Source organism: Camelus ferus, chromosome 4 (genome assembly GCF_009834535.1).
Source record: "Camelus ferus isolate YT-003-E chromosome 4, BCGSAC_Cfer_1.0, whole genome shotgun sequence".
Classification (NCBI taxonomy): Eukaryota; Metazoa; Chordata; class Mammalia; order Artiodactyla; family Camelidae; genus Camelus; species Camelus ferus.
In genome coordinates this window covers 17,041,138-17,068,005 of record NC_045699.1, presented here as the reverse complement: position 1 = coordinate 17,068,005, position 26,868 = coordinate 17,041,138, and the positions used below count along the sequence as shown (strand labels likewise).

Sequence of the window (26,868 nt, the reverse complement as noted above, 5' to 3'; positions counted from 1 at the left end):
TTTTTTACTTGTTTAAGGGGGAAAAAAAAAGGCAGGTTAAGTTTTTAAATATGAGTTTAGATATATAGTTGACTGTTGAACAACATTGGGAGTTGAGGCACTGACCCACCATGCAGTTGAAAATCTGAGTATAACTTTACAGTTGGCCTTCTGTATCTGCAGTTCTGCATCCAGGGATTCAGCCAACCACAGATCGTGTATACTGTAGTATGTGTTTACTGGAAAAAATCCATATGAGTGGACCACACAGCTCAAATTTGTGTTGTTCAAGGATCAACTGTATATGTTTCTGGGTAGTTACTAGCAGAATGCCAAGATAAGTTTATTTCTGGACAGAAAAAATCAGCATAGCCCCATTCTGTTTTTACTGTATGTCTTTAGAGAAGCAGCAGGCAAAAGACACTATAAAATTACTTCCTACCCAAAAAAAAGCTTTCACAAAAGTCCTCAGGTTTTGTGTAAAAGAGCAATGAGAACGAGTTTCTCAGGAGCATGGAAGCAGTCCTCTGCACATCTCTTTGAGATGTGAGTCAGGAGTGGCACTTCAGTTTAGCCTTAGAGGTTAGGAGCTCAGACTCAAGTCCACATTCACAATCCATGTTAGTCTCTTAAAACTGTTAAGAAGTGAGATTGAAGCATGTAAGCAAATGCCTGGTGTGCTCTTGTAGCTGTGAGCTATATGTGCAAGGGGCTGGGGTGGGATGGGATTATGTAAACAGGTAAGGATCTAGGAAGCACCCCTCTGTGGTCTTCCAGGTTCTCTTTGAGGGCCTGCAGGTACTAGGTATTTATAGTAAAAATCTTTAAGGAAATAATTAACTTGTTGAACATCAGGGAAAAAATAAAGCTGCACTTTTGTTTGTATGTTTTGAGTTTGGTTCTTTCTGTCCTAGGTCCTCATAGAAACTGCTAAGAAGCTAGGACTCCGGTGCCACTCAAAAGGGACAATGATCACAATCGAGGGACCTCGTTTTAGCTCCCGGGCGGAAAGCTTCATGTTCCGAACCTGGGGGGCGGATGTTATCAACATGACCACAGTTCCAGAGGTGGTTCTTGCTAAGGAGGCTGGGATGTGCTATGCAAGTATTGCCATGGCAACAGATTACGACTGCTGGAAGGAGCATGAGGAAGCGGTAGGTGGAATTCTTTTCTGAGCATGTGTGGCCTGGGTTTCCATGTGCCATGAGAGCCATTAAGAGAGTGTCTTAACTCTGTTTCTATTACATTAGTTCCAGAAAGTGCCTTTCTGCCGAGTTTTAAAGCCAGCTTTTTATACACAGTCACTGGGTATTACCAGATATTTTCTGTAGTTCACATTGGAAAATGAGGACAAAAGTCTTCATAGAAAAGAAAAAGACACTTTTATAGAGTACACTGTAAGCATGTAGGTGTGTTGGGAATCACTGGGGCTTGGCCCTTATTTTAAGGATAAACATGTCTTTTGGTTTAAAGTTCTTTATGCTGTGCTACTGTTTATTATGTAGGGAAGAACGTACTATTCCTGACCTCTTCCTGGTAAGAGGAGTCTATATTCCTATCTTTCTATTTAACCTACCATGGCTGGGTACTGTGCTTCATGTAAGAATACGACAGCAGACAGACAAGTCCATAAGAAGCCAGCCAGCATTCTGGGTTTTGGGGGGGCTTGGTAGAGGTGAAGCAAACCAACATGAGAAAGCTCAGGCTTATAAAGAAACAAGTGTGGTGAGATACAGAAGCACATATTCAGTTGGCCCATCCAGATACTTGTCCAGGAAGCCTTCCTGGTTTAAGTGAGATGGGAAGGATGGGCACACTTGAGGAGGGGGAGAGAGGGAGGCAGGGCCATGGAGACCAAGTAAGGATCTCGGATGGGAGGTCAATGAGGTTTCTTAGGTGGGAAAGACAACAAGGTCCAGCTGGTATCTGAGGACACTGGGCCACTGAGAAAAACAGAACATCTACAGAAGTAGGGCGTCTGTAGTGAGCCCCCAGTCACCCATCAGCCAGCTTCCCACAGTTACCAGTCATGGCCGACCTTGTGTCACCTATGTTGCCCCTCCCCCCTTCTTCTCTCCCCTACCCCCATATGTTGAAGTAAGTTCTTCTAAAAGGCCTCTCCTTTAAAATGAAATTTTAAAAACCACACCACCATTGTATGAAAAAATATTGATATTAATTCCGTAATATAATCAAACATCCAGACTTTTCACATTTTCTCTCATCTCATAATTTTTAACTGTTAAAATCAGGATCCCTTATATTCCACATACTGCATTTGAATATTATGCCTCTTAAATCTCTTTAATATTCCCTCCCTTCCTTTTCGTTCTTCACATTTTACTTGAAGAAACCAGATCATTTGTCTTGTCATTTATCTCATCTTAAAAATAAAAAGGGGAAAAAAATACAGTCAAGAAATTTTGAAGGAAGAAGTAAGTGCAAGGATGGCTGTTTTGAGCACAGTTAGGTGAGTCGACACATTCTCCAAGGGGACCTTACCACCATCTCAGAGCTGCTTGTTTCACTATCCAATCTCATGTCAAACAGGATAAGATATTCTAGCTGCTTATCCATCCAAGGGTATGGAGTTCAGGTCATGGATGAACACAGGTTCTTTATTTTTCATGAATGCCATATCCTGACTCCTCAGTGTAACGAACTGTTGTTAAACTACTAGGATGTTTGTTATGTAAGAGATTTGCAAATCCTGACACAGCATAATCTCTGACTTGGCAGCTTTGGTCACCTAAGGGACAGCTTAGCTTCATAGTGTTGAGAGACTGCTTCCAATTTATAGGCGACCCCAGCCTCTGCCACTCCCCGAGAGCAGACTGCTTCCTGCCTGTGGCTTTCTGCTCAGTCGAGTAACATTTGTGTCCTCTGCAGAGCTAACGGTGCTTTCCTTCAGTAGGCCACATGAGGTTTGGAAAGCAGTCAGTTGGAGCTACTTCAATTAAGAGCAGAAAAACTAAGCTCTGTGTAAATGGTAAGGCATGAAGGCAAATAATGTTAAATGCCACAAGGAAAGCACAAAGATGGCATGGTCTCAACCAGCTATGTGTGTCACTGTGCTTTAAACCAGATGTGCAGCCTGGCATGGTGGCAAAAAGGTTTTCGAGTTGCCTAAACTCTTTTAATTCCTACTGTTCTTTGTACTTGTATTACTGGGTGAGTTATTTAACCCATTTGCTCTTCTGCAGAGTGGAGGCAGAGGTGATACGTGGAGGTTGTTTAGTTACATTTTTTTTGACCTTGCAGAATTACTGGGAGAATTAAACCAAATGATAAATGTAGAGCACCTAGAAAAGTGCTGGTTCCTAAGAGGGTGATCATCAGATGGTGGATATGATGGAACTAGAGGTGGGGGGTTGCTGTGAGAAGGTTAGCAGGAAGGACATTTTGGGTGAAGTGCAACAGCAGAAACAAGAAAAAAGAGGTCAGAATCTATACAGAAATATTAGTCACAGGAAAAGTGTGAGGAAAAGAATAAAATATAAGGTAAATCTCTTAGATGCTTCATGGCCCTGCATTTGAAGATTCCTCTTAAAACATGTCTGTACAAGTACCTGGCAGGCACCCAGCTGGTCACTGCTTTGTGCTGTGATCCCCTCCTGCAGTCGTGAGACTCCCCTCTGCTACGGTACGCATCACTTTGTTCTAAACACATCCACTGTTTGTGGGTGGGGTCTCGACTTGATATTCCAGGAAACAGAAAGAAAGGTGTAATCATTGTGTCCCTGAATCTTCATTTCCTCTAAGCTTTATGAAGCATGACAAGTACTCTCCTCTGATCACATGTTTTACACTCAACTTTTTCCAGCTTCCTTATGAAGCAATTTCAGTCACACACAAAAGCAGATGACAGTATGAGCTTCCGTGATTCCAACATCCAGCTTCAACCATAAACATATCAACTTAAGGCCAATCATATTTCATCTATACTCTGATCCATAATTTTCTCCATAAACATTTTAGAAGACATCTAGCATAACCACATTATTGTTATCACATTCCAACAATTATTCCTTAATATATCCAGGCAAAGGTCAATTTTCTAGTTATCCCAAATATCATAGATGATTTTTTTCTTCCAAGTATTCTTAGAAGAAACCAGATATGTACTTATCTTCTAATTGGTTATTCGGTATAGCAACAGTTTTAAAACTGGAATCCGCTCTGTGGACATGGGGAGAAGTGCCACATCTTTCTAGAACATGCCAATACCTGGCACATCTGAGACAGTTTCTCAGACACCATATTGAAAACCAGCAGTGCTTTTCATAGATGTCATTAGGTTTCTCCAAGACCTTTTCCCTGATGAATGCAGAACTTGGGCTCAGGGGATTGAAACTGGAGTAAACTGACTTCAACAGATCAGGTAGGAACTCAAGGAAATGTTCTTAAAAAGCAGTGGAATTTTAAATTGCTGGTAACATCCTGTGCTGTTGTTTCTCTAGGTTTCAGTGGACCGGGTCTTAAAGACCCTGAAAGAAAATGCCAATAAAGCCAAAAGTTTACTTCTAAGTACTATACCTCAGATAGGATCCGTGGAGTGGTCAGAAACCCTCCATAACCTCAAGGTAAGTACCCTCAGCCGTCTGCAAGCAGACACTCCCACAGACCCTCAGCTTCCCTCTTCTCTTATTTGCCTTTTACCTTTGGTCTGTCTCCTCCCGTATTTTATACTAGCTTAGATATTTTCTACAAGTTTTCATGCCATTTACTACCATACTACCCATCTGTGAAACTGAATAGCCATATATTCTGGCTGGTAGTGTAAGGCCGTTGGAAGCTGAAGTGTGGAGAATTTCACCTGGTCTGTCAGGTTCTTGACATCGTCCTGCATTGCAGTGTCTCCCTAGGTCTTACTTCAGAAGATGATAGTGTTTGCTCTGCACATGGATTATATTGTGGACAAAGCTGTTTTCTCTTTGACAGATCTGTGCATAAAGCCAAAGCATGGGTGATGGTGCCAGGGAATGTCTTTTACGGTTAATGCTGCATCAAATTAAGACAGTAATTAAATGATAAACATGAGATGGGTTGCAGATTGGTAGCCTTTCTGCTCTGGTATTAACTCCCAGAATATAATTTAAACTGGCTGCTGAGCTTAGAAATGTGTAGTTTTTATCTAGACATTCTGTGACTCAAACTGATCAGATGTTACATTCACCTGGTATCCAAAGAGAGTAGCCATCCTAAGGTCTCCTAGAACCCACCTCTACTCTTAGGTCTTATGACAAGTAGTTGAGAGAAGATTGGAAAAGCTGATAAAGCCCTCCCTACCTGAATTACCACCAAGGAGCCCTGGAATGAGAGCCACAATTTTAGTCTGATGAGGACACTGCGGCAGTAAATGACTGCTGACTGTTGGGCATTGAGGAGCCATGATTTCTAGGGTTTGCTGATTAATATGGTATAAATGGTCCAGCAGCGCCAATTTCAAGTTACCAGTGCTAAACTAGGAAGTGACACGCATAGCTTTTTGCAAGCTGGTATAAGCAGACTCAGAACACTGTAATAATTAGGTGCCTCTGAGTCTTGAGGACTGGCAAAGTCAGGAATATTGGAATTGGTAATCTATCCTCCCTACAAGACTTTTAAGTCCATAAGGAGCAGGAGACAAATACCTGTTGGTTTTAAGCTGTATACTCAGAAGATGAGTGTTCTTTAAGGAGTAAGTGACAGCCCCTTTCCCTCATGAAGTATTTCATCATAACTGAAATTCAAGCGCCCTTATAATGATGAAGAAACAGAAAATAAGTTCTAAGAATTGAAGAATGTCCGTTTAAACTAGAAATGGTTACATCTGGCTGAATATGGTGAGTGTAACGCAGCAGAGCAGCATGACTTTGGCTTGTCTAAATAAACACACTGTTGATTGGCAGGAAATGTGACTCACTCTTCTGCTGCTGAAGAGGCTAATGTTACCTGCAAGGTGCAATAGTGTGTTTCATATTGTTTAAGGTTTCTGACCCCATTTTGACCATAGTCTCTTAAACTTTAGAAGACAATTTCTCATGCAATAAATTCATTATTTCAGCTTCATTTTTAAGGAAAAATGTTTAAATAGTAGAAACTGGTGTTCTTGACTCCTATAAAGCTTCTTAAAGTGTATATAAAATTGTGTTTCTGTATGTATGCATTTTTAAAGAGGGTTCATCTGCATAGCTTTCCTTAGTCTCAAAGGGAAATGTGATCTAAAGAGAGAAAATGAAGAGCTGCTGCTCTAGACAAAATTGAGAATCATGGCCTCCATTCTGCAGCATTAAGGAACAGCACAGTAATAATCCCGTGTTCTGGGGTAGTATTTTCAATTCTCTCAGCACTGAAATGTGTATCATTAATTCACTCACTAATTCAATTCAGAGATACTTAGCACCCACTGTATGTCAAGCTGTGGTTTACACAGATACATAAGACCTGGGATAATGAAGAAGATACTATTCTACTTGGAGATACTAACATTAAAGTTTCAATGACTTTTTAGTGGTATAAGGAGAATGAGGGAGGTTGCATATAAACAATAGTCCAGACTGGGGGTTGGTGTGTATGTAACATGTGTCCTAGAGAATGTCAAGGGGGTGGAGATAAGTGAGGATCAGAACAGTCCTCTGAGACAGATATTCTGAACTCACTTTGCAGGAAAAGAAAATGAGAAGCTAACAGAAGTTAAGGAGTTATGCTCAGTCCCACATCTGCTTAGTGATTTTTAAATTTTGGTGGACATGAAAATTTTCTGGAGCGCTTACTGAATGTATATCCCAGGAGTCCTCACTCTATAAAATCAAACTCTGTGGACAAGCATTCCAGGTGACTATCACGCCCCCACAAAGCATGAACGTCTCTCCCTATACGTAGGTGCTTGGTTAATCATAATCTGTGCCTACTTTCTTCCTTTCAGAATATGGCCCAGTTTTCTGTTTTGTTACCAAGACATTAAAATAGCATGGCTGCCTAGAAGATGAGACCTTCTAATTCCAGTCATTTGGGGAATTCCTGCTTAACTTGAGAAAATATCGAAGAGATATGTAGCTTTCATGCCCTTGCCCATTAAGGACGAACAAGCAATAAGACAAGACACTGTCACATCAGAGATGTCCTCTAAAAGACTTGGACTGCTTCAAGTAACAGAAAGAAGGCAAATGACCAGTAAACATGTGGGAAGATTCTTACACTTTAGAAAAAAAGACAAGAAGACATGATTCACCATTCTCCCAATAAATTTGTAACAAAGGGTGGGCAGTAACATCCAGTTTCCTATGTTGCCAAGGAATACGAAGAAGAAATGAGACTCTTAGGCTATTTATTTTTGTGACTGTAAACTGGTACAATCTTTTTGGAGGGCAGTTGGGTAAAATGTACCAAAAGGCTTAAAAGTACTTCCTTTGTGCTGGGTACTCTACTCCTAGGAATTTATCTCTAAGAAATTATCAGAGATACAAATAATTATGTATAAAGAGGGATGTCTAACAGTATTAGCAAATATTCAAAACAATCTGAATATCCAGCAACTGGAGGTAAATTGTAGTTAGCTCTAATTAGATTTTGAAGATGCCAGCTGAAGATCATGTTTTCACACTTACTGTACTAAAGAAAAAGTTCCTGTACAATAAGAAATGAAAAAAGGGTATGTATGCATTTTACATTACTAATTGTTTTAAAATTCTACATAAATATGTACAAAGACTAGAAAAATGTAATCTTTCGTCGTTGTATTTGGAGGGAGGGATGCTGTATACTTTCTTTCCTTAAATTTTCTGTGTCTTCACATTTTTCTACAATGAATATAATCAAATGGTAACGTTGTTATAAAAATATACTTAGATCCAGTTCTTGAAAACAGTTTCTTGGTAATGTAGCAAAAGTTATGACGGTAATATTAAGAAGAGTTTTCTTTGAGTTCCATCTTTATTTTGTTTAAAAGGTCATTAATGACTGTACAGTCAGAACCATACTTGGGTTTGCAACAACTTGGGGAAAGCTGGGTGTTTAATACAGAGTCTTAAATTATTTAAGGGACTACGTAGACACATTACAGTGTGTCAGATATTTTTTAACTTGATATTTGACTTTGTTTCTCCTCCTTTTTATGATTTTTGTTTTGTAATAAAGAAAATGAAAGCTTGCTTCTGTTTTTTATTGTCAATTTTATAGGAATGTGTTTTGTTTTCTATCATAGGAAGAGCATTTTCCCCTCAGAATTACTCCTCCTCACTATGGTCTGTTACTGGGTCCTTCAGTGATATATCTCTTGTCTGTTTAAAGAGTCTGTAGAGTGAATGTGTTTGTGTCTAAGAAATTGTCTTCACAATAATAAGCTGCTAATGGTGAACAACAAAATAAACCCGTTACCCTTCAGAATTAATACTGATCGGTTTGGGTTACATGTGAGTACAGTTCTTGGATTCTCTGATGAAGTGGTTTCAACTGTTTGCACATGAAAGATCCACAGAGGACCTAGTGAATCTGTGTAACATATATTATACCTTACGCTCCTTCATTCTTGGTAGATGTCTGAGGATGTCAAGGCCAAAATGGCATTTTCTTTGCAACCTCATTTTCAGACTTCCAAATGGCGTATACAGTATTCTGGTTACCTATCATTCATTCCTTAAACAAAGCAAATTAATATAATTTTTCTCATACCTCATTCTTGAGGACTGCTGACCATTTCTTCCTGGAACGCTTCACACTTCTATGATATTTCACTTCTTTTTTTCAGCTACAAAAATAAGTGACATTGTGATTAGTTTTGAGCACTTCGAAGTTTTCCCTGTGGATTATGGGCATGATGGCAAAGTTCTAGCTCAGTGACTCAGTCCCTTGGAAGAGTGCAGAGCTGCTGATTAGTACATCTGCAACTACTTAGAAACTATTGGCATTGTGAGCTGCTCATTTCTGTTTTGCATTGTTTTTCCTGATTTTGATGATGAGACAACCAGAATAGTTCATATGCAGAGTGTTAATCAAAAAAGAGTGGAGAAGGCTGGGACAGCAGAGTTACATTTGAGACCAGAAAATACTTAACAAACTAGCCTTGGTGCATCCTGGAGTTGTTTATAATAGGCCAAAGCTTAGGAATGGCTAAAACTCTCAGTGGTGGGAGGGAGTTTAAGGGGCACCAATTCAAATAAATAAGAACTTTATGCGCCAATATGGAATGATTGTGGTAAAACTGGAAATCAGAAACATATGTAAAATAAGGGTGTAGGTGTGTGGATAACATATTGGTGCTTAATGTTCATAGTTTTTCTGGAAAGAAGCTGAGTGATAACCTCGGCAGTACGAATTCAGAGACCTGCTGTCTTCTTCATACCTATCTGTACTGTTTGGACTTTTTACCAAAGCGTCTACTCTTAGTTTATACATTTTGAGGAATGGAAACTAGAGGAGACCATGCTTTCTAACAATTCATATAAAATAAAATCGTTTCTTTCTTAACCTGACATTGAATTCTGTTGGGTCGTGTCTGGAACACTGTGTCCAGTTCTGGGCACAATACTTTCAGGAGCACAATGACGATCTAAAAAAGCACCAATAGAAGGGTCTGGGGACTGGGAAGATCATGCCACATATGTAACAGTTAAAGGAACTATGTCTAACCATTTAAGAGAAAATCTTAAGTGAACATTTCAAGTATTTTAAGAGCTGTCGTTCAGATATGGACTAATTATCTGTCTCATTATTGGGTAAGCCTTCATAAAAGCCTTCATAAGTCTTTTTCACTTATTGTGAGATCCTCTGTTCCTTGTACTTAGCACAAGATCAATGAATATTTGTGTAAGTGAAGATCTGATCCTATCTTTCCTATATAAACCCTTCATCAGCTCTTCATCCATCTTCACTTTGAGCAGGTAACTTCAGTTCCTTCTTCACTGACAAAACTGAAGCATCTGCAGAGAACTTCCAAGGATACCCCCACTACCTTCCTCAGATTCTTTCCCCCTCTGTTGTCATTTATGACAGTGCACGTCAGCATCATCTGGAGGGCTTCGTAAAACAGATCGCATAGCCCCACCCTAGAGTTTCTTTTTTTTATTGGTCAGTCTGGGACACTGTAATCTGGGTTTCATTGCCATCTCAAAATTGTGCACACTTCTGTACTGGTGTCTCAGTCTCCCTTTCTCTGTCTTTGTATCTTCCAGCCTCTGTTGAGCTTGTCGACTGCTTCTCCTCTATTCAAAATAAACCTCAGTCGGTCAACCACAACCATCCTACTTTAACAGAAGGCAATGATCCTCACTCCACACCCCAAGCTCTCCTGTGGACAATTTCCTGGCTCAACTTTTTTTTCCCATAACTCTTTAACATTCCCAACATGCTCTAGTATTTGTTTCTGTTTGCTTGCTTGTTTATTGTATTTGTTTGCTGACCCCCCTGCCCTGCTCTCTCTAAATGTAAACTCTGTGAGAGCAGGAATCTTGTCATTCACTGGTGCATATCCCAAGTGGCCAGAACAGTGTCTGACACTCAGTAGGTTTTCAGTCAATACTATTTTGAATGTACAGCATCCCCCTCCTCATCACAAGCCCTGCATGTTCTGGCTTACTCCAGCCTCTTCTCTCACTTCCCACACCTCATGGCAATCTAGATCAGAGCTATTCAATTGATATTTAATGGGAACCAATATGTAATTTTAAATCTTCTTCTAGGAGCCACATTTAACAATAAGAAACAATGAAATTAGTTGATCTAATATTTCCAAAATAGTATGTCAACAATACTGTCAATATTAAAAAGTTATGAAACTTTACACATTCTTTTTCAAATACTAAACTTTTGGAATCTGGCATGTATTTTATACCAACAGGGCATCTCAATTCAAATGTTAAACTCTTATCAAAAATATTTGACCTATATTTACATTTCATAAAATTTACTTTGAAAAGTTAAATAGCAAAGTTGTTGCAAGTATACTGAAATTATAAATTAAAATTAAATAAAATTAAAATTCAGTTTCTCAGTCACATTGCTACATTTGAAGTGTTCAACAGATGCATGTGACTAAGGGTTACCATAGCGGACAGAGCAGTTCTTAGGCTCCAGCTCCAAGAAGGCTGGAATTGCTCTTGCCTCTGGCCCTTTATAACTGTTAGCTCTCCACAGATATCCAGGTACAGGAAGCACAGAGGGTCCCAAACAAAATGAACCCAAACATACCTACACCAAGACATATTATAATTAAAATGGCAAAAATTACAGATAAAGAGAAGATTTTAAAGTCAGCAAGAGAAAAACAAAGAGTTACAAAGGACCCCACAATAAGGCAACAGCTGTATTCTCTAAAGAAAGGTTGCAGGCCAGAAGGGAGTGGCAAGATATATTCCAAGTCCTGAAAGAGAAAGACCTGTAACCTAGGATACTCTACCCAGTAAGATTAAAACTTAGAATAGAAGCAGAGATGAAGAATTTCTCAGACAAGCAAAAACTAAAAGAATATAGCAATACTAAAACTATTCTAAAAGAAACATTAAAAGTTCTTCTCTAAATAGAAAAGCAAGAATCTATAGAAAAAAGAAAAAAATCAATTGGAAATGCGATGATAACTGCAATGAACAGTAAGAGAATAAACATGAATATATAAAAGAGGACCTCAAAATCATAAAAGGTGGGGGAGGGGATCAAGAAAAATGCAGGATGTCTTCTTTCTATTTTTAATGTGTTTAAGCCTATATGATTACCAGTATAAAATAAGTAGATATAGAAAGGGGTTAACATACTTGAAAAACAAAAACATACAATAACATATAACAGAGTCACAAACATGTAACAGTCACAAGAACCAAAAAGTAAAGAACTCAAGCATAATACAGAAGAAAATCATCAAACCACAAAAAGAAAAACAAAAAGAAAAAGGTACATAGAAGAAGTACAAAATCAACTGGAAAACAAGGTTTAAAATGGCAGTAAATACATACCAATAATTACTTTAAATGTCAATAGACTAAATGCTCTAATCAAAAGACATAGAGTGGCAGATTAGATTTTCTTTATACTAACAATGGAATACCAGAAAAACAAAGTAAAAAATCCCTTTTAAAATTGCATCAAAAATAAACAAAATACTTATGAATAAACCTGACCAAGGAGGTGAAAGACTTACATGCTGAGAACTATAAAATGTTGATAAAGAAAATTAAAGATGATTTAAAGAAACGGAAAGATATCCCATGGTCTTGGACTGCAAGAATTAATATTGTTAAAATGGCCACACTACCAAATGTGATCTACAGTTTTAATGTGATTCCTAACAAATTACCCAGGACATTTTTCACAGAACTAGAACATATAATCCTAAAATCTATATGGAATCACAAAAAGACCCCAAAATTGCCAAAGCAATACTAAAGAAAAAGAATAAAGCTGCAGGAATAACCCTCCCAGATTTAAGACAATACTAGAGAACTACAGTAATCAAAACAGCATGGTATTTGCACAAAAACAGATATATGGATCAACAGAACAGAACAGAGAACCCAGAAATAAACCCATACACCTACAGTCAATTAATCTTCAACAAAGGAGGCAAGAATATACAATGGAGAAGAGTCTCTTCTGCAAGTGTTATTGGGAAGAGTGAGCAGCCGCATGTAAATTAATAAAGACAGAACACTCCCTCACACCAGTACACAAAAATAAACTCAAAATGGCTTAAAAACTTAAACATAAGACAGGACACCATAAATCTAGAAGCAAACACAGGCAAAATATTCTCTGACATAAATCATAGCAATGTTCTCCTAGGTCAGTCTACCAAGGCAATAGAAATAAAAGCAAAAATAAACAACTGGGACCTAATTAAACTTAAAAGCTTTTGCACAGCAAAGGAAATTATAAACAAAATGAAAAGACAACCTATGGAATGGGAGAAAATATTTGCAATCAATGTGACTGAAAAGGACTTAATTTCCAGAAAATACAAACAGCTCATACAACTTAATAACAAGACAAAGAACCCAATCAAAAAGTCGGCAGAAGACCTAAACAGACATTTCCCCAAAGAAGACATATAGATGGCCAATAGGCCATAGAGATGGCCAACATGAAAAAAATGTTCAATATTGCTAATTATCAGAGAAATGAAAATTAAAACTTCAATGAAGTATTACCTCACACCAGTCAGAATGGCTATCCTTAAAAAGTCCACAAATGGTAAATGCTGGAGAGGGTGTGAAGAAAAGGGAACCCTCCTACACTGTCGGTGGGAATGTAATTTGGTACAGCCACTATGAAAAATCATATGGAGATTCCTTAAAAATACTAAAAATAGACTTATCCTATGATCCAGCAATCTCACTCTTAGGCGTATATCCAGAGGAAACTCTAATTTGAAAAGATACACGTACCTCAATGTTCATAGCAGCACTGTTTACAATAGCCAAGACATGGAAACCACCTAAATGTCCATCAACAGATGACTGGATAAAGAAGCTGTGGTATATTTATACAATGGAATACTACTTGGCCAAAAAAAGGAAAAAATAATGCCATCTGCAGCCACATGGGTGGACCTGGAGATTGTCATTCTAAGTGAAATAAGCCAGAAAGAGAAAGAAAAATACTGTATGATAGCACTCATATGTGGAATCTAAAAAATATGACACAAATAAACTTATACAAAACAGAAATAGACTCACAGACATATAAAACAAACCTATGGTTACAGGAGGGAAAGAGGCAGGGAGGGATAAATTAGAAGTTTAGGATTTGCAGACACTAACTACTATATATAAAATAGATTAACAGGGTGCTACTGTATAGCATAGGGAACTATATTCAATATTGTGTAAAGAGAGAAAGAAAAGAGGAGAAAGAGAAAGGGAGGAAGGAAGGAAGGAAATGGTAACATTAAAAAAGAAAGAATCCCAACACAAAATGTTATGGTAGCTCACAGAGAAAAAAATGTGGCAATGAGTGTGTATATGTTCATATATGACTGAAAAATTGTGCTGAACACTGGAATTTGACACAACGTTGTAAAATGATTATAAATCAATAAAAAAAGTTAAAAAAAAAAAAAGAAAAGCTCAATAAAAGTACAACCTCATTAAAAAGAAAAAAAGAAAGAATCCCAGAGGCAAAGTGGGACCTGCCTATGGGTGGATGTGAGCCTACAGTCTGGCTCCCTGTAACTGTTCAATTCATGATAAGGATTGTGGTGTCCTGGCAAGACAGAAGCCAAAAATCTATGACTTCCAAGGGAATGAACACATTTACAGATCTTATGTTGGTGCCTTAATTAATGGTACTAGAGTCTTTTTCCCATTCTCTCCTATTTTCGCAATTTGTGCAGCCTTGTTATCTTAGCAAAAGTGAAGATTAATCAGGGTATAATATAGTTGAAAAATACCAAGGATGGAAGGAATTAAGAATTCTGGGTATTGAATTCTGAGTTGGCAAAAAAATCACATAACATTTATTCTGTTGCCTTGACAATTATTTGCTTCTGTTGTTCATACTGTCATGTAATTTGTCTTCCCAAGGACATTCTAGGTTTCTTTTTTTAATAGCTCTAACTACAACTTCAAATATTTACATATTTTTATTGTAAAACACATTTGTTTGTAGTGAAAAACAGCTGAGTGGAAATATGATTAAAAAGCAACTATCATTGATTTCACATGGCTCTGTTGATTGCCTGCCATTCCTTCCATACATTCTTTATCTTTTATTTTTTTGGTAGGTTTCTATAAATTGTGAAGTGATTTAGGTGCCACTCCCAAAAGCCTGGCACATGCCTTATACTTACTGAGCAATCAATGAAAAGTTGTTGGTTTTACCTCAATCAGTAGTTTAAGTTGAACATAGAAACTGAACAACTAGTCATGATACGTCTTCCACTTAATTTGCTCACATCTTAGGATTTTACGTTACTTGATTGCCTTTACGTCTATATTTTCAAAGATTAATTGTTATACAATTTAACTTCATTTCTGCTTAGCTACTCTGCCTTTAAAATTCGAATTGTATTTATTTGGTTTTCATGCTGAATACTCTAGATCTCTTGAACTGTGTGTCCTTAATCTTTTGTATATGTTCCTTCATCTTTTAAAATCTTACATATCTTTTAAAAACAAAAAGGATCCTGAAAAAATGATTTTTGAAAAGCATTTAACTGAAAAAGAGATATGTATTTTATTTCATAGGTATTTTGTTGCAGAGCGCATTTCTGCACAGTAAAAAACAGAAACATTTGATGATTTCATTTAGGGAAGATAACAGGAAATTGTCAGTATTTTCAAACCATGCCCTCAGTTTTATGGATGATTCAGTCTTAAAAAGTCTACACATCGGAATGTGATGATGCATTCATTAACTACTGTTTTTGATCTCACTTTAGTTTACAAATTCCCTCCCTGTAAGAATCAAGTTCACAAGGCTAAAGGAGTAATAGGAAAGCCAATTCCAAATACATACAAAAATACAAAGAACAGTATGATCCTTCTCCATCACTCATCTTCAAGAATTATCATCTCATAGCCAGTTTGTTTCTTCTATACTCCAACCCACTACTCTCCTCCCATGTTATTTTTGAAGCATTTCACATATATTATATAATTTCATCCATGAATACTTCAAGGGCACTTCTAAAGGATAAGTATTTTAAGATAACAACAATATCATTAGTACACATAAATGAATAAAAATTCATTAATGCCATTAAATATGTACTAAATAGTCAAAAGTTCAAATGTTTCATAAATGCCAATTTTTTACACATTCTTTATTTGAATCAGGAAGCAGTTGCAGCACACACACTGCAGTTGGTTGATATGTATTTTCTGTTCCTTTTAAACTCTGTGTTCATCTTCCTCTCTTGCTGGCCCTTTCACTAACTTCCTTTCTCCCCGTCGCCATCTTTCTTGTGCACCCACCTCTCTCTTTCTCCTTACAGTTTATAAACTATAACTGGTTTCTGGTAAAGAAATCCAATTGTTTGTCCTTGAGAGTTTTATATAATCCAGATTTTTGTACCTGCATCCCCAAAGCATAGTTTAACATTATCCTCTATCCTCTGTACTTCCTCTAAATTGCTAAGTTGTATATGGAGAGGTTTTCCAAGGCTACTTCAGAAAATATGGAGTATTTGTCCATCAGGAGTTACATAATGTCTCATCTCTCTTGGATTTAGCAATCATCAAGTTTTACTGCCTTCATCCATCAATTTAATATGAGTTGCAAAAAAAAAAAAAAAAAGAAATTCTAATTCAAAGTTACCGTCATTTAAACACATGAAAAGGTGATAACCTCTCTGTTTTAATTAAGATTTAAAACATGTTAATATACACAGAAAGAGCATTTCATAAAATTTAAGGCATTCATAGTGAACAATCTTAGAAAGCAATGGATCAAAATTTCTTAGAATTTAAGAATGGATCAGATATATACCATGAAATATGTATTGGATAAATGATCAGGAAGAAACCCATAGAAAAGAAAATATAAGAAAACAATGAGACTCTATCTTAACATATTTTTAAAATATAGGTAGTACTGAAGGAAATTTGAAAGATAGTCAATAAAATTAGAAACTCAGAAGAGATTTACCCAGAACATTAGATGGAGCTGGAGAGAAAAGTAATAAGCTGGATTATGAATGAAAGGAGAAACCCAGGATGTACAGAGAAATAAAGAGATGGAAAATATGACAGAGATCTTGAAACATAAAGTGTAGCAGGAGGTCTAACCTAAATCTTATTAAAGAGAATAAATGGTCCAGAAAGGGGAGCCAAAAAGAATGGGTGGTGTGACTCTGACCTCCAGCTTGACAGTATGAGGAACTCTGGACTCAGTTACCAGTGAAGCTAGTAAAAGTTACTTTTAAACAACCAGTTAAAATCTCTGTATACAGGTTGAAGGACATACAGCAACTAAAGAAACACACATTCAAAGAAATTTTTAAATAATTAAAAAAAAAAAAAACTGAGAGTCTGTGGTATTTAAACAGAGATCTGCTTCCTCCTTCCTCCTTGATAACTCAGCAAGATGGGAACTTCACTCCAGGCTGGTACAGCCAAGAACACAGGAATCCACCTCCTCCAGTTCCCAGCTGGAGGGATTTTGTAAGTAGTAGGGTAAGGAGGGTCCCCTGGAGAAAACCAAGTATAGCTTTCTTGACATAAAAGTAGCCATTTTCAGCCTAAGCCATTTTGTGATCTAAGCCTGGCCACAATGCTTGTCCCTTCAACAGGTCTCAGTAATCAATGATCTTAAGGGAAGTAAGGGGATGCAGGAACAAAGGAAAATGAGTCAAAAAACAACAGTTCAGTGATAAAACAGAGTCCTACTTTCTCCTCAAGGAATATACATAACAATTTGATTGACACATGACTTTGACTTCTGCATGAACAAAGGCCCCCACCCAGGTGGAGGATGGAATGGTGATGTTGACCTTCTTGACCTTCAATCAACTAAAGCTTGAACTCTATTGATGTTGGCCCCAGTTCTACGCTGAATTCTTCTCTGCTCAAGCCCCTTCATGAGTATGCATGTTCCCTTAGCTTAACATCTCCCCAAGTTTGCTGTTCAGAGCTTAGGAAAGATCCCCCACATTCTCCCTACTTGCTGCAAGTAATAAGTACTTCCTTCTCTCAATCTTTGGCTTGGTTTTGTCTTTTGTCTAGATATCTATCAAGAGACAAACCCAGTTCTGGGGTAACACTATCATTCCAGGATAGGTAGGATGTCAGTATTTCTCATCCTGCCCCTCTATCTGTTACTGAGGCTAAGTTATGGGCAAGTGTACATGAGAGGTGGGGTCTCTCTTCTGCCCAGGCCCCAAGAAGGCTCTACCCTGGGTGTGGTGCTACTGAGAATACAGGGCCCAAATCATCTTTCTCCTGGCTTGTAAGGCAGTGATTCTATGCTGCAAGTGTCAAGGGAAAAAAGAGCTGAAGGTACTGTCTCCCCCTCCACCCCCACCACTGAGCATTCAGCTCCTAAATTGGAAGTGTCACTGAGAAGCTTGCCATGGTCCCCACTTTCAGCTCCATAGCCATAACTGAGAGATTCTGCCTAGAGGGAGAGCAGGCCACAATCCAGAGAACTCCTATCCTCTTCCAAAAGGAACTTACTTCATTTGCAACAGAGTGTGAAGTTCAACCCTAAGGACTCTCAAAAGCAGCAGAGGTTGTGGTAAAGAACAACTGGGATGATATTGGAAGAATCACTGGACATATAAGCTAAACTGTTGGCTGGTTAGTTTGTGTGAGAGAAGCTGAGAAGGAAATAGCTGGGGGGAGACTGTCTGGGGTCAGAACAAATCTCAATAACTGACTTCCAGAACTATCCCATCAAAGGATTCTGAATTTCATCAATTCAGTTGGTAAGCAATTTATGCCCCAGAGCATTGTTGAAAGCAATGAAGCAATCATCCAGCAATTAGTAGAGCTTTACAGCTGTGTATGTTCAGGGACAGAGACAGCCAAAGAGAACCCTGAAAATAACACTGTTAAAAAACAGTTAACCCAAGTTAACTGGTACCACAGGTAATCACAGGTAACTGTGGGCATAACCCAAGGATATGCTTCTGAGGAGCAATATCAGAAATTTACCAGTGCAAGAGAGAGAAATGACTCCACTAAAATAATGCAGCCAGTTACTTGACCAATAAACCAGCAAACAGTAATACCAAGCACCAGAGGGAGGCACCAGTACCCAGAGTTGCTACAATATATTACCTAAAATATCTAGTTTCCAATAAAAATTAGTCATGCAAAGAAACAGGAAAGTATGACCCATACTGTGGAAAAAAATTAGGCAACATAAACTGCCTGGGAGAGCAACCAGATATCAAATTAAACAAAGTCTTCAAAGCAGCAATTATAACTACATTCAAGGAACTGAAGGGAACCATGACTAAAGAGCAAAACCGGTATGATGAAAATGTTGAGGCAAATAGGGAGTATCTATAAAGAGACGGAAATTATAAAAAAAGAACAGAATGGAATTTCTAGAGTTGAAAAGTACAATAACTGAAGTGAAAAATTCACTAAAGGTCTCAATAGTAGATTTAAATTAGCAAAAGTAATAATAAGCAAATTGGAAGAAAGATCAATGAAGATTACACAACCTGAAGAAAAAAGAGAAAGAAGAATGAACAGAGCTTCAGAGTGGGTGACTATTAAGTGAAGCAATATTTGAAGAAATAAATGCTGATTTCTCAAATCTATTGAAAAATAATAATCTACACACCCAAGAATCTCAACAAACACAGAGATCCACAAACAGAAACATCATAGTAAAAATGCTGAGAATCAATGAAAAGGAGAAAATCTCGACAGAAAGCAATAAAAAAATGACTTATCACTTCCAAGAGAATTCCAATAGGATTAAAATCTGACTTCTCAGCAGAAACAATGGAGGCCAGAAGGCAGAATAACATATTGAAAGTGCTCAAAGAAAGAAACTGTTAACCAAGAATCCTATATTAAGCAAAACTATCTTTAAAAAATTAAAGCAAATTGAAGATACTTTCAGATAAACAAAAACAGAGAATATGTTATTAGCAGCAGACCCTCCTTACAAGAAATTTTAAAGGAAATTAATCAGACTGAAAGTGAGTGACCCCAAAGTCAAGTATAAAAGTATAAAAGACAGCATAAATGCTTATTTCTCTCCTTTCTCCTCCTACTAAATTTAAAAAGCAATTGCAGTGAGGAGGACATAGCTCAAGTGGTAGAGTGCATGCTTAGCATACACAAAGTCCTGGGTTTAATCCCTAATACCTCCTCTAAAAATAAATAGAAAGGTAAGCCTAATTACTTACCCCCCCAAAAAAAAAACAACAACAAAATTTTTTTGAAAGCAATTGTATCAAACAATATGTATATAATGTATTCTTGAGTCTATAACAAATAAAACTGTAAAATATTTGCTGGAAGTACCTTATAAAAGCAAAGCTGTATTCTGCTAAGGAAATAACTCCAGATGGTAATTTGAATCTCTGAGAATAAATGAAGAGGATCAGAAGTAATAAATAAGCAGTTTAATATAACAAATGCTATAAATATATACTTGCTACCCTTTCTTCTCTCAGCTAGTCTAAAAGACATAAAATTATACAAAGTAATAATTATAAGCATATATTGTTGGGTATGTAACATTTATGGCAAGACTAACAGAAAGCACAGAATAGGGAATAGAACTAAGTAAGAGTAATTTTTCTAAATCTCATTGGAATTAAGTTAATATTAATCTGAATCTGATTCTGATAAGTTAAGATGTATATAGCAAGCCCTAGAGCAATCAGTAAAAAAGTTACTTTAAAAACATATAGTGCAAAAAACATTAAAAAATTAAAATGCTACATTAGATAATATTAATTCAATGCAAAATAAGGCAATAAAGGAGGAATAGAAGAAAAAAAAGACACAAGACATAGAGAAAACACGAAGTAAAATGGCAGATATAAATCTAACTACAGGCATATCTCAACGATATTGCAGGTTTGGTTCCAGACCACCACAATAAAGGGAATATTACAATAAAGCAAGTCACAAGAATTCTTTGTTTTCCCATTGCATATAAAAGTTATGTTTACACTGTAAGTGTGCAACAGCATTATGTCTGAAAAAATATACATACCTTAATTTAAAATATTTTATCGCTAAAAAATGTTAACCATCATCTGAGCCTTCAGCTAGATGTAGTAGTATCAAAGATCACTGATCACAGATCACCATAACTAACATAATAATTATGAAAAAGTTTGAAATATTGCAATAACCAAAATGTGACACAGAGAAATGAAGTAAGCAAATTCTGTAGAAAAATTGCACTAAGAGATTTGATCAACCCAAAGTTGCCACAAATCTTCAATTTGTAAAAAAACAATATCTGTAAAAAACAGTATCTGTGAAGTACAGTAAAGTGAAGCACAGTAAAACAAGGTTTGCCCATATATCAATAATCATGTTAAATGTAACTATACTAAACAATTCAAAGGCAGAGACTGTCAGACTGGATTAAAAACAACAAGATTCAACTATATACTTTCCACAGAAGATGCATTTTAGATTCAAAATACAAACAAATTCAAAGTAAAGGGGTAGAAAAAGATATGATATGCAAACAGTAACCAAAAGAAACCAGGAATGGCTATACTAATGTCAGAAAAAAATAGACGTTAAAAAATGCTGCTAGAGATAAAATAAAGAGGGACATTTTATAATGATAAGAGTCAACTCATGAGGAAGACATAACATTTATAAGCATATATGTACCTAAAAACAGAGCATAAAAATATATAAAACAAAACCGAGAATTAAGGTAGAAACAGACAAGTCAGCAAGAATACTTTAAAATTTCAATACCCCACTTTCAGTAAAAGATAGGACAGAACAACTAGCCAGAAGATCAACAAGGAAATAGAAGACTTGGACAACACAATAAAGCACTCATTTATAGACCAATCATAGTACCCTCTACAAAACAGGAAAAGAATATACATTCTTTCCAAGTGTACATGTGACATTCTCCAGGATAGATGTTAAACCTCAATGAATTTAAAGTATAGAAGATAAAAATAATGAAAAGATTGTTTTAATGAAGTATTTGGGATAAAAATAATTATAAGACTAAAAGGATATATATAATACAAAAATATGTTTTCCAACACTAGAAGTCATTAATAATAACTGAAAAATTTAGAAATACAAGGAAATTAAACAATACAATACTAAATAACCAATGGGTCAAAGAAGGAATCAAAAATGAACTTTAAAAATACTTTCAAATGAGTAAAAAGACACATACCAAAACTTAAGGGATGCAGCAAAAGCAGTGCTCACAAAGACATTTATAGCTGTGAATATCTAATTTAAGAAAAATATAAGATCTCAGATCAATAACCTAACCTTCCATTTTAAGATACTGGAAAAAGAAGAGCAAAATACACCTAAAGCAAGAAGAAAGAAAATAGTAGATTAGAGTGGAGATTAATGAAACAGAAATAGAAAAATAATAAAGAAAATCAATTAAACAAAAGGCTGATTCTTTTTTAAAAAAGGGACAAAATTGACAAAACTTTAGCTTCATTAATCAAGACAAAAGTAATGGGACTCAAATTACTACAATTAGAAATAAAAGAAGGGACACTTCTACTGATCTTACAGAAATCAAAATGATTGTAGATACAAATACTATAAACAACTGTATGCTAACAAGTTAGGTAACCCAGATAAAATGGGCAAAGTCCTAGAAAAACACAAATTTGCAAAATTAACTCAAAAGAAAAAGACAATCTGAATAGACTTACAATAAATGAAGAGATTTAAACTGGCAATCAAAATACTACCCAAAATGATCATTTCAATAGATATAGAAGAAGCATCTGACAAAATTCAACATCCACTTATGATAAAACTCTCAACAATTTAGGAACAGAAAGAAATTACCTTAACATAATAATGACCATATGCAAAAAGCCCACAATTAACATCATACTGAACAGTGAAAACCTGAAAGCATTTCCTGAAACTGAAACATCAGAAACAAGGCAAGGATGCCCATTCTTGCCACTTCTATACATCATCATACTATGTGTCTTAGCCACAGCAATTACACAAAAGAAGGGAGGGAGGGAGGGAGGGGGGAAGGAAGAAAGGAAGGAAGAGAGAGAAAGAGAGGGAGGGACGAAGAAAGGAAAGAAGAAAGCATGAACATCCAAATTGCAAAGAAAGAAGTAAAGTTATTTCTGTTTGCAGATAAGACAATCTGATATGCATAAAACATTAAAGACTACAAAATACACTAAAAACAAAAACAAAAACAGTCTGCTAGAACTCATAAATGAATTCAGTAAAGTTGTAGGATATAAAATAAGTATTAAAAAATCAGCTACACTTCTATACACTAACAATGAACTACCCCCCAAAATCCCATTTACAATAGCATTAAAAAAGAATAAAATGCTTAGAAATAAACCTAACTAATGAGATGAAAGACCTGCACACTGAAAACTTCAAAACATTGATTAATGACATTAAAGAAAACACAAATTAATGGAAAGATGTCCTGCATTCACGGATTGAAAGAATTAATATTGTTAAATGTCTATACTATCTTACCCAAAGTGATCTACCAAGTCCAAGCAATCCTTACCATAACTCAATGGCATTTTTTTCAGACAGAAAAAGAATCCTAAAATTCATGTGGAACCACAAAGACACAGAATAGCCAAAACAATCTTGAGGAAGATGAACAAAGCTGGAGGCATCATATGTCCTGAATGTGAAATATATTACAAAGCTACAGTAATTAAAACACTGTGGTACTGGCATGAAGACAGACAAACAAATAGAACAGCACAGAGTCCAGAAATAAACCCACACATATACAGTCAACTAATACTCAATAAGGGTGTCAAGAATATACAATGGGAAAAGGACAGTCTCTTCAATAAGTGGTGCCAGGAAAACTGGGTATCTACATACAAAAGAATAAAGTTTGACTCTTACCTTACACCATATACAAAAATTAACTCAAAATGGATTAAAGACTTAAACACTAGACTTAAAAACTATACTACTACAAGAAAATATAGGGAGAAAGTTTCAAGACATTGAATTTGGCAGTTTATTCCTTGTATATGACACTAAAAGCACAGGTAACAAAAGTAAAAAGAGACAATGGAACCACATCTAACTTTTTAACTTCTGCAGCTTATGGGATGGGAGAAAAATATTTCCAAACCATATAACTGACAAAGGGTTAATATCCAGTATATATAAAGAATTCCTACAACTCAACAACAAATAAACAAATAACCCAATTAAAATAAACAAAGTAAGAAATGAATGAGAAGAAATAACAACCAAAAGGACAGAGATACAAAACACCATGAGAGAATACTATAAAGTTATATGCCAACAAATTGGACAAGCTAGAAGGAATGGACAAATTTATAGAAACATACAGTCTGCCAAGACTTAGCAAGAAGTAACAGAAAATTTGAACAGACCAATCACTAGAAGTAAAACAGAATCTGATTTTTAAAAAAATCCCTGCAAACAAAAGTCCAGGACTGGATGACTTCCCTGGAGAATAACAAACATACAAAGAATTTCTATCTCTCCTTCTCAAATTATTCCAAAAAACTGAAGAGAGAGGAACACTCCAAATTTACTCTATGAGGCCACCATTATCCTGATACCAAAAGCAGACAAAGACACTATAAAAAAGAAAAAAAAAAAAGAAAAAGAAAGAAAGAAAACTATGGGCCAATATCTTTGATGAATATAGAAGCAAAAATCCTCAAGAAAATATTAGCAAACTGGGGCAGGGGGTGGGAAGGGATAGACTGGGATTTCAAAATGTAGAATAGATAAACAAGATTATACTGTATAGCACAGGGAAATATATACAAGGTCTTATCATAGCTCACAGAGAAAAAAATGTGACAATAAATATATATATGTTCATGTATAATTGAAAAATTGTGCTCTACACTGGAATTTGACACAACATTGTAAAATGATTATAACTCAATTAAAAATGTTAAAAAAAAAACTAAAAGAAAAAAGAAAATATTAGCAAACCGAATCAAATAATATTTAAAAAGGACCATACACCATAATCAAGTTGGATTTATTCCAGGGTCACAGCATGGTTCCACATACATGAATCAATGTGATATATCACATTAACAAAGGGAAAGACAAAACCACATGATCATCTCAATAGAAACCGAAAAAGCATATGACAACATTCAACATCCATTCATGATAAAAACTCTCATCAAGGTGGGTATATAGGGAACATATCTCTACATAATAAAAGCTGTTTATGACAAACATGCAGCCAACATAATATTCAATGGTGAAAAGCTGAAAGCCTTCCCACTAAATTCAGGAACAAGACAAGGACGTCCACTCTGGCTGCTTCTATTTAACATACTGTTGGAAGTATTAGCCATGCAATTAGACAAGATAAAGAAATAAAGGTATCCAACTTGGAAGAAAAGAGGTAAAAATTGTCACCATTTGCAATGACATGATACTCTAAATAGAGAACCCTATAATCTCCACCCAAAAACTATTAGAGCTAATAAGTGAATTCAGCACGGTTGCAGGAGACAAGATTAAAATACAGAAATATGTTTCTATACACTAATAATGAAAAATTAGAAAGAGAAAGTAAAGAAACAGTCCTATTTAAAATTGCATCAAAAATACCTGGAAATAAACTTAACCAAGGAGGTGAAAGACCTATACTCTGAAAATTATGAAACAACGATGAAGGAAATTGACAATGATACCAAAAAAAGGAAAAATACCTCATATTCTTGGATTGGAGGAATTAATATTATTAAAATAGCCATACTACTCAAAGCAGTCTACAGATTTAATGCAATTCCTATCAAAACATGACATTTTTCACAGAATTAGAATAATCCTAAAATTCACATAAACGTAGGAAAGATCCAGAATTGCCAAAGCAATCCTGAGAACAAAGAACAAAGCTAGAGGTATAACCTTCCCAGAATTCAGACTATATTACAGAGCTATAGTAATCAAAACAGTGTGATACTGACACAAAAATAAACACACAGTTCAATGTTACAGAATAGAGAGCCCAGAAATAAACCCACACACCTACAGTCAATCCATCTTCAACAAAGGAGGCAAGAATACACAGTGGAGAAAAGACAGTCTCTTCAACAAGCAGTGCTGGGAAAACTGGACAGTCAATTGCAAAACAACTGAGATTAGAACATTTCCTCACAGCATATACAAAAATAAACCCAAAATAATTTAAGGACCTAAATGTAGGAGCAGAAACCATAAAACTACTAGAAGAAAACACAGGCAGAACGCTCTTTGACATAAACGACTGCAATGTTTTCTTGAATCAGTATCTTTTGTAGAACAAAGGAAACCATCAATAAAACAAAAAGACAACCTACAGAATGAGTGAAAGTATTTGCAAATTATACAACTGACCAGGGGTTAATATCCAAAATATACCAATTGCTCATATAATTGAATATTTTTTTAAAAAACCCAATCAAAAAATAAAGACCTGAATAAACATTTTTTTCCAAAGAAGACATACAGATGACCGACTAACAGGCACCATGAAAAGATGCTCAGCATCACTAATTATTAGAAAAATGCAAATCAAAAACTACAATAAAGTATCACCTCACACCAATCAAAATGGCCATCATCAAAAAGTCTACAAATAAATACTGGAGAGAGCATGGAGAAAAGGGAATGCTACTACACTGTTAGTGGGAATGTAAATTGGTACAGCCACCATGGAAAATAGTACAGAGGGTCCATAAAAAAACTAAAAGTAGAACTATTACATGATCCAGCAATTCCACTCCTAGGTATATATCCAGAAAAATTTAAAACACAAATTTAAAAAGATACATGCAACCCAATGTTCATAGCAGCACTATTTACAATAGCCAAGACATGGAAGCAACTCAAGTGACCATTAACAGATGACTGGATTTAGAAGACACAGAGGAATATTAGCCATAAAAAAACAACAAAATACTACCACTTACAGCAATGTGGATGGGTCTGGAGAATACTATGCTTAGTTAAATAAATCAGAAAGGGAAAGATAAATACTGCATGGTATCACTTGTATGTGGAATCTAAAAAAATAATACAAATGAATGCTCATGCAAAACAGACACAGACTCACAGATATACAAAACAAACTTTTGGTTACCAAATGGGAAAGGGCGGAGGGACAATTTAGGGTTATGGGATTAACAGATACAAACTACTATATCTAAAATAGATAAGCAACAAGAATATACTGTATAGCACAGGGGATTATATCTGTTATTTTGTAACAGCCTATAGAGGAGTATAATCTGCAAAAATACTGAATCACTATGCTGTACACTTGAAACTAACACAA

The 26,868-nt window shown here is 36.0% G+C and overlaps 1 protein-coding gene and 1 long non-coding RNA gene across 3 annotated transcripts in view; one reads left to right on the top strand and one right to left on the bottom strand.

Moving 5' to 3' along the window:
* Positions 1-8,111, top strand: part of MTAP (methylthioadenosine phosphorylase) — a 33,749-nt gene extending 25,638 nt beyond the window's left edge. Inside the window, exons 6-9 of one of the 2 annotated variants that reach the window (XR_004319121.1) lie at positions 894-1,133; positions 4,440-4,562; positions 6,628-6,795; positions 6,887-8,111. Coding sequence is in view for 1 of the 2 variants with exons in the window: in XM_032477599.1 (XP_032333490.1) it covers positions 894-1,133; positions 4,440-4,562; positions 6,887-6,925 (402 nt within the window). In the remaining variant the exon portion in view is untranslated. The remainder of the gene's footprint in view (positions 1-893; positions 1,134-4,439; positions 4,563-6,627; positions 6,796-6,886) is intronic. The other variant, XM_032477599.1, reaches the window with a different exon arrangement.
* The window catches only part of LOC116663070, a 112,305-nt gene that overhangs the window by 51,239 nt on the left and 34,198 nt on the right, over positions 1-26,868 (bottom strand). Inside the window, exon 3 of the long non-coding RNA XR_004319123.1 lies at positions 8,632-8,707. This is a non-coding gene — a long non-coding RNA (uncharacterized LOC116663070). The remainder of the gene's footprint in view (positions 1-8,631; positions 8,708-26,868) is intronic.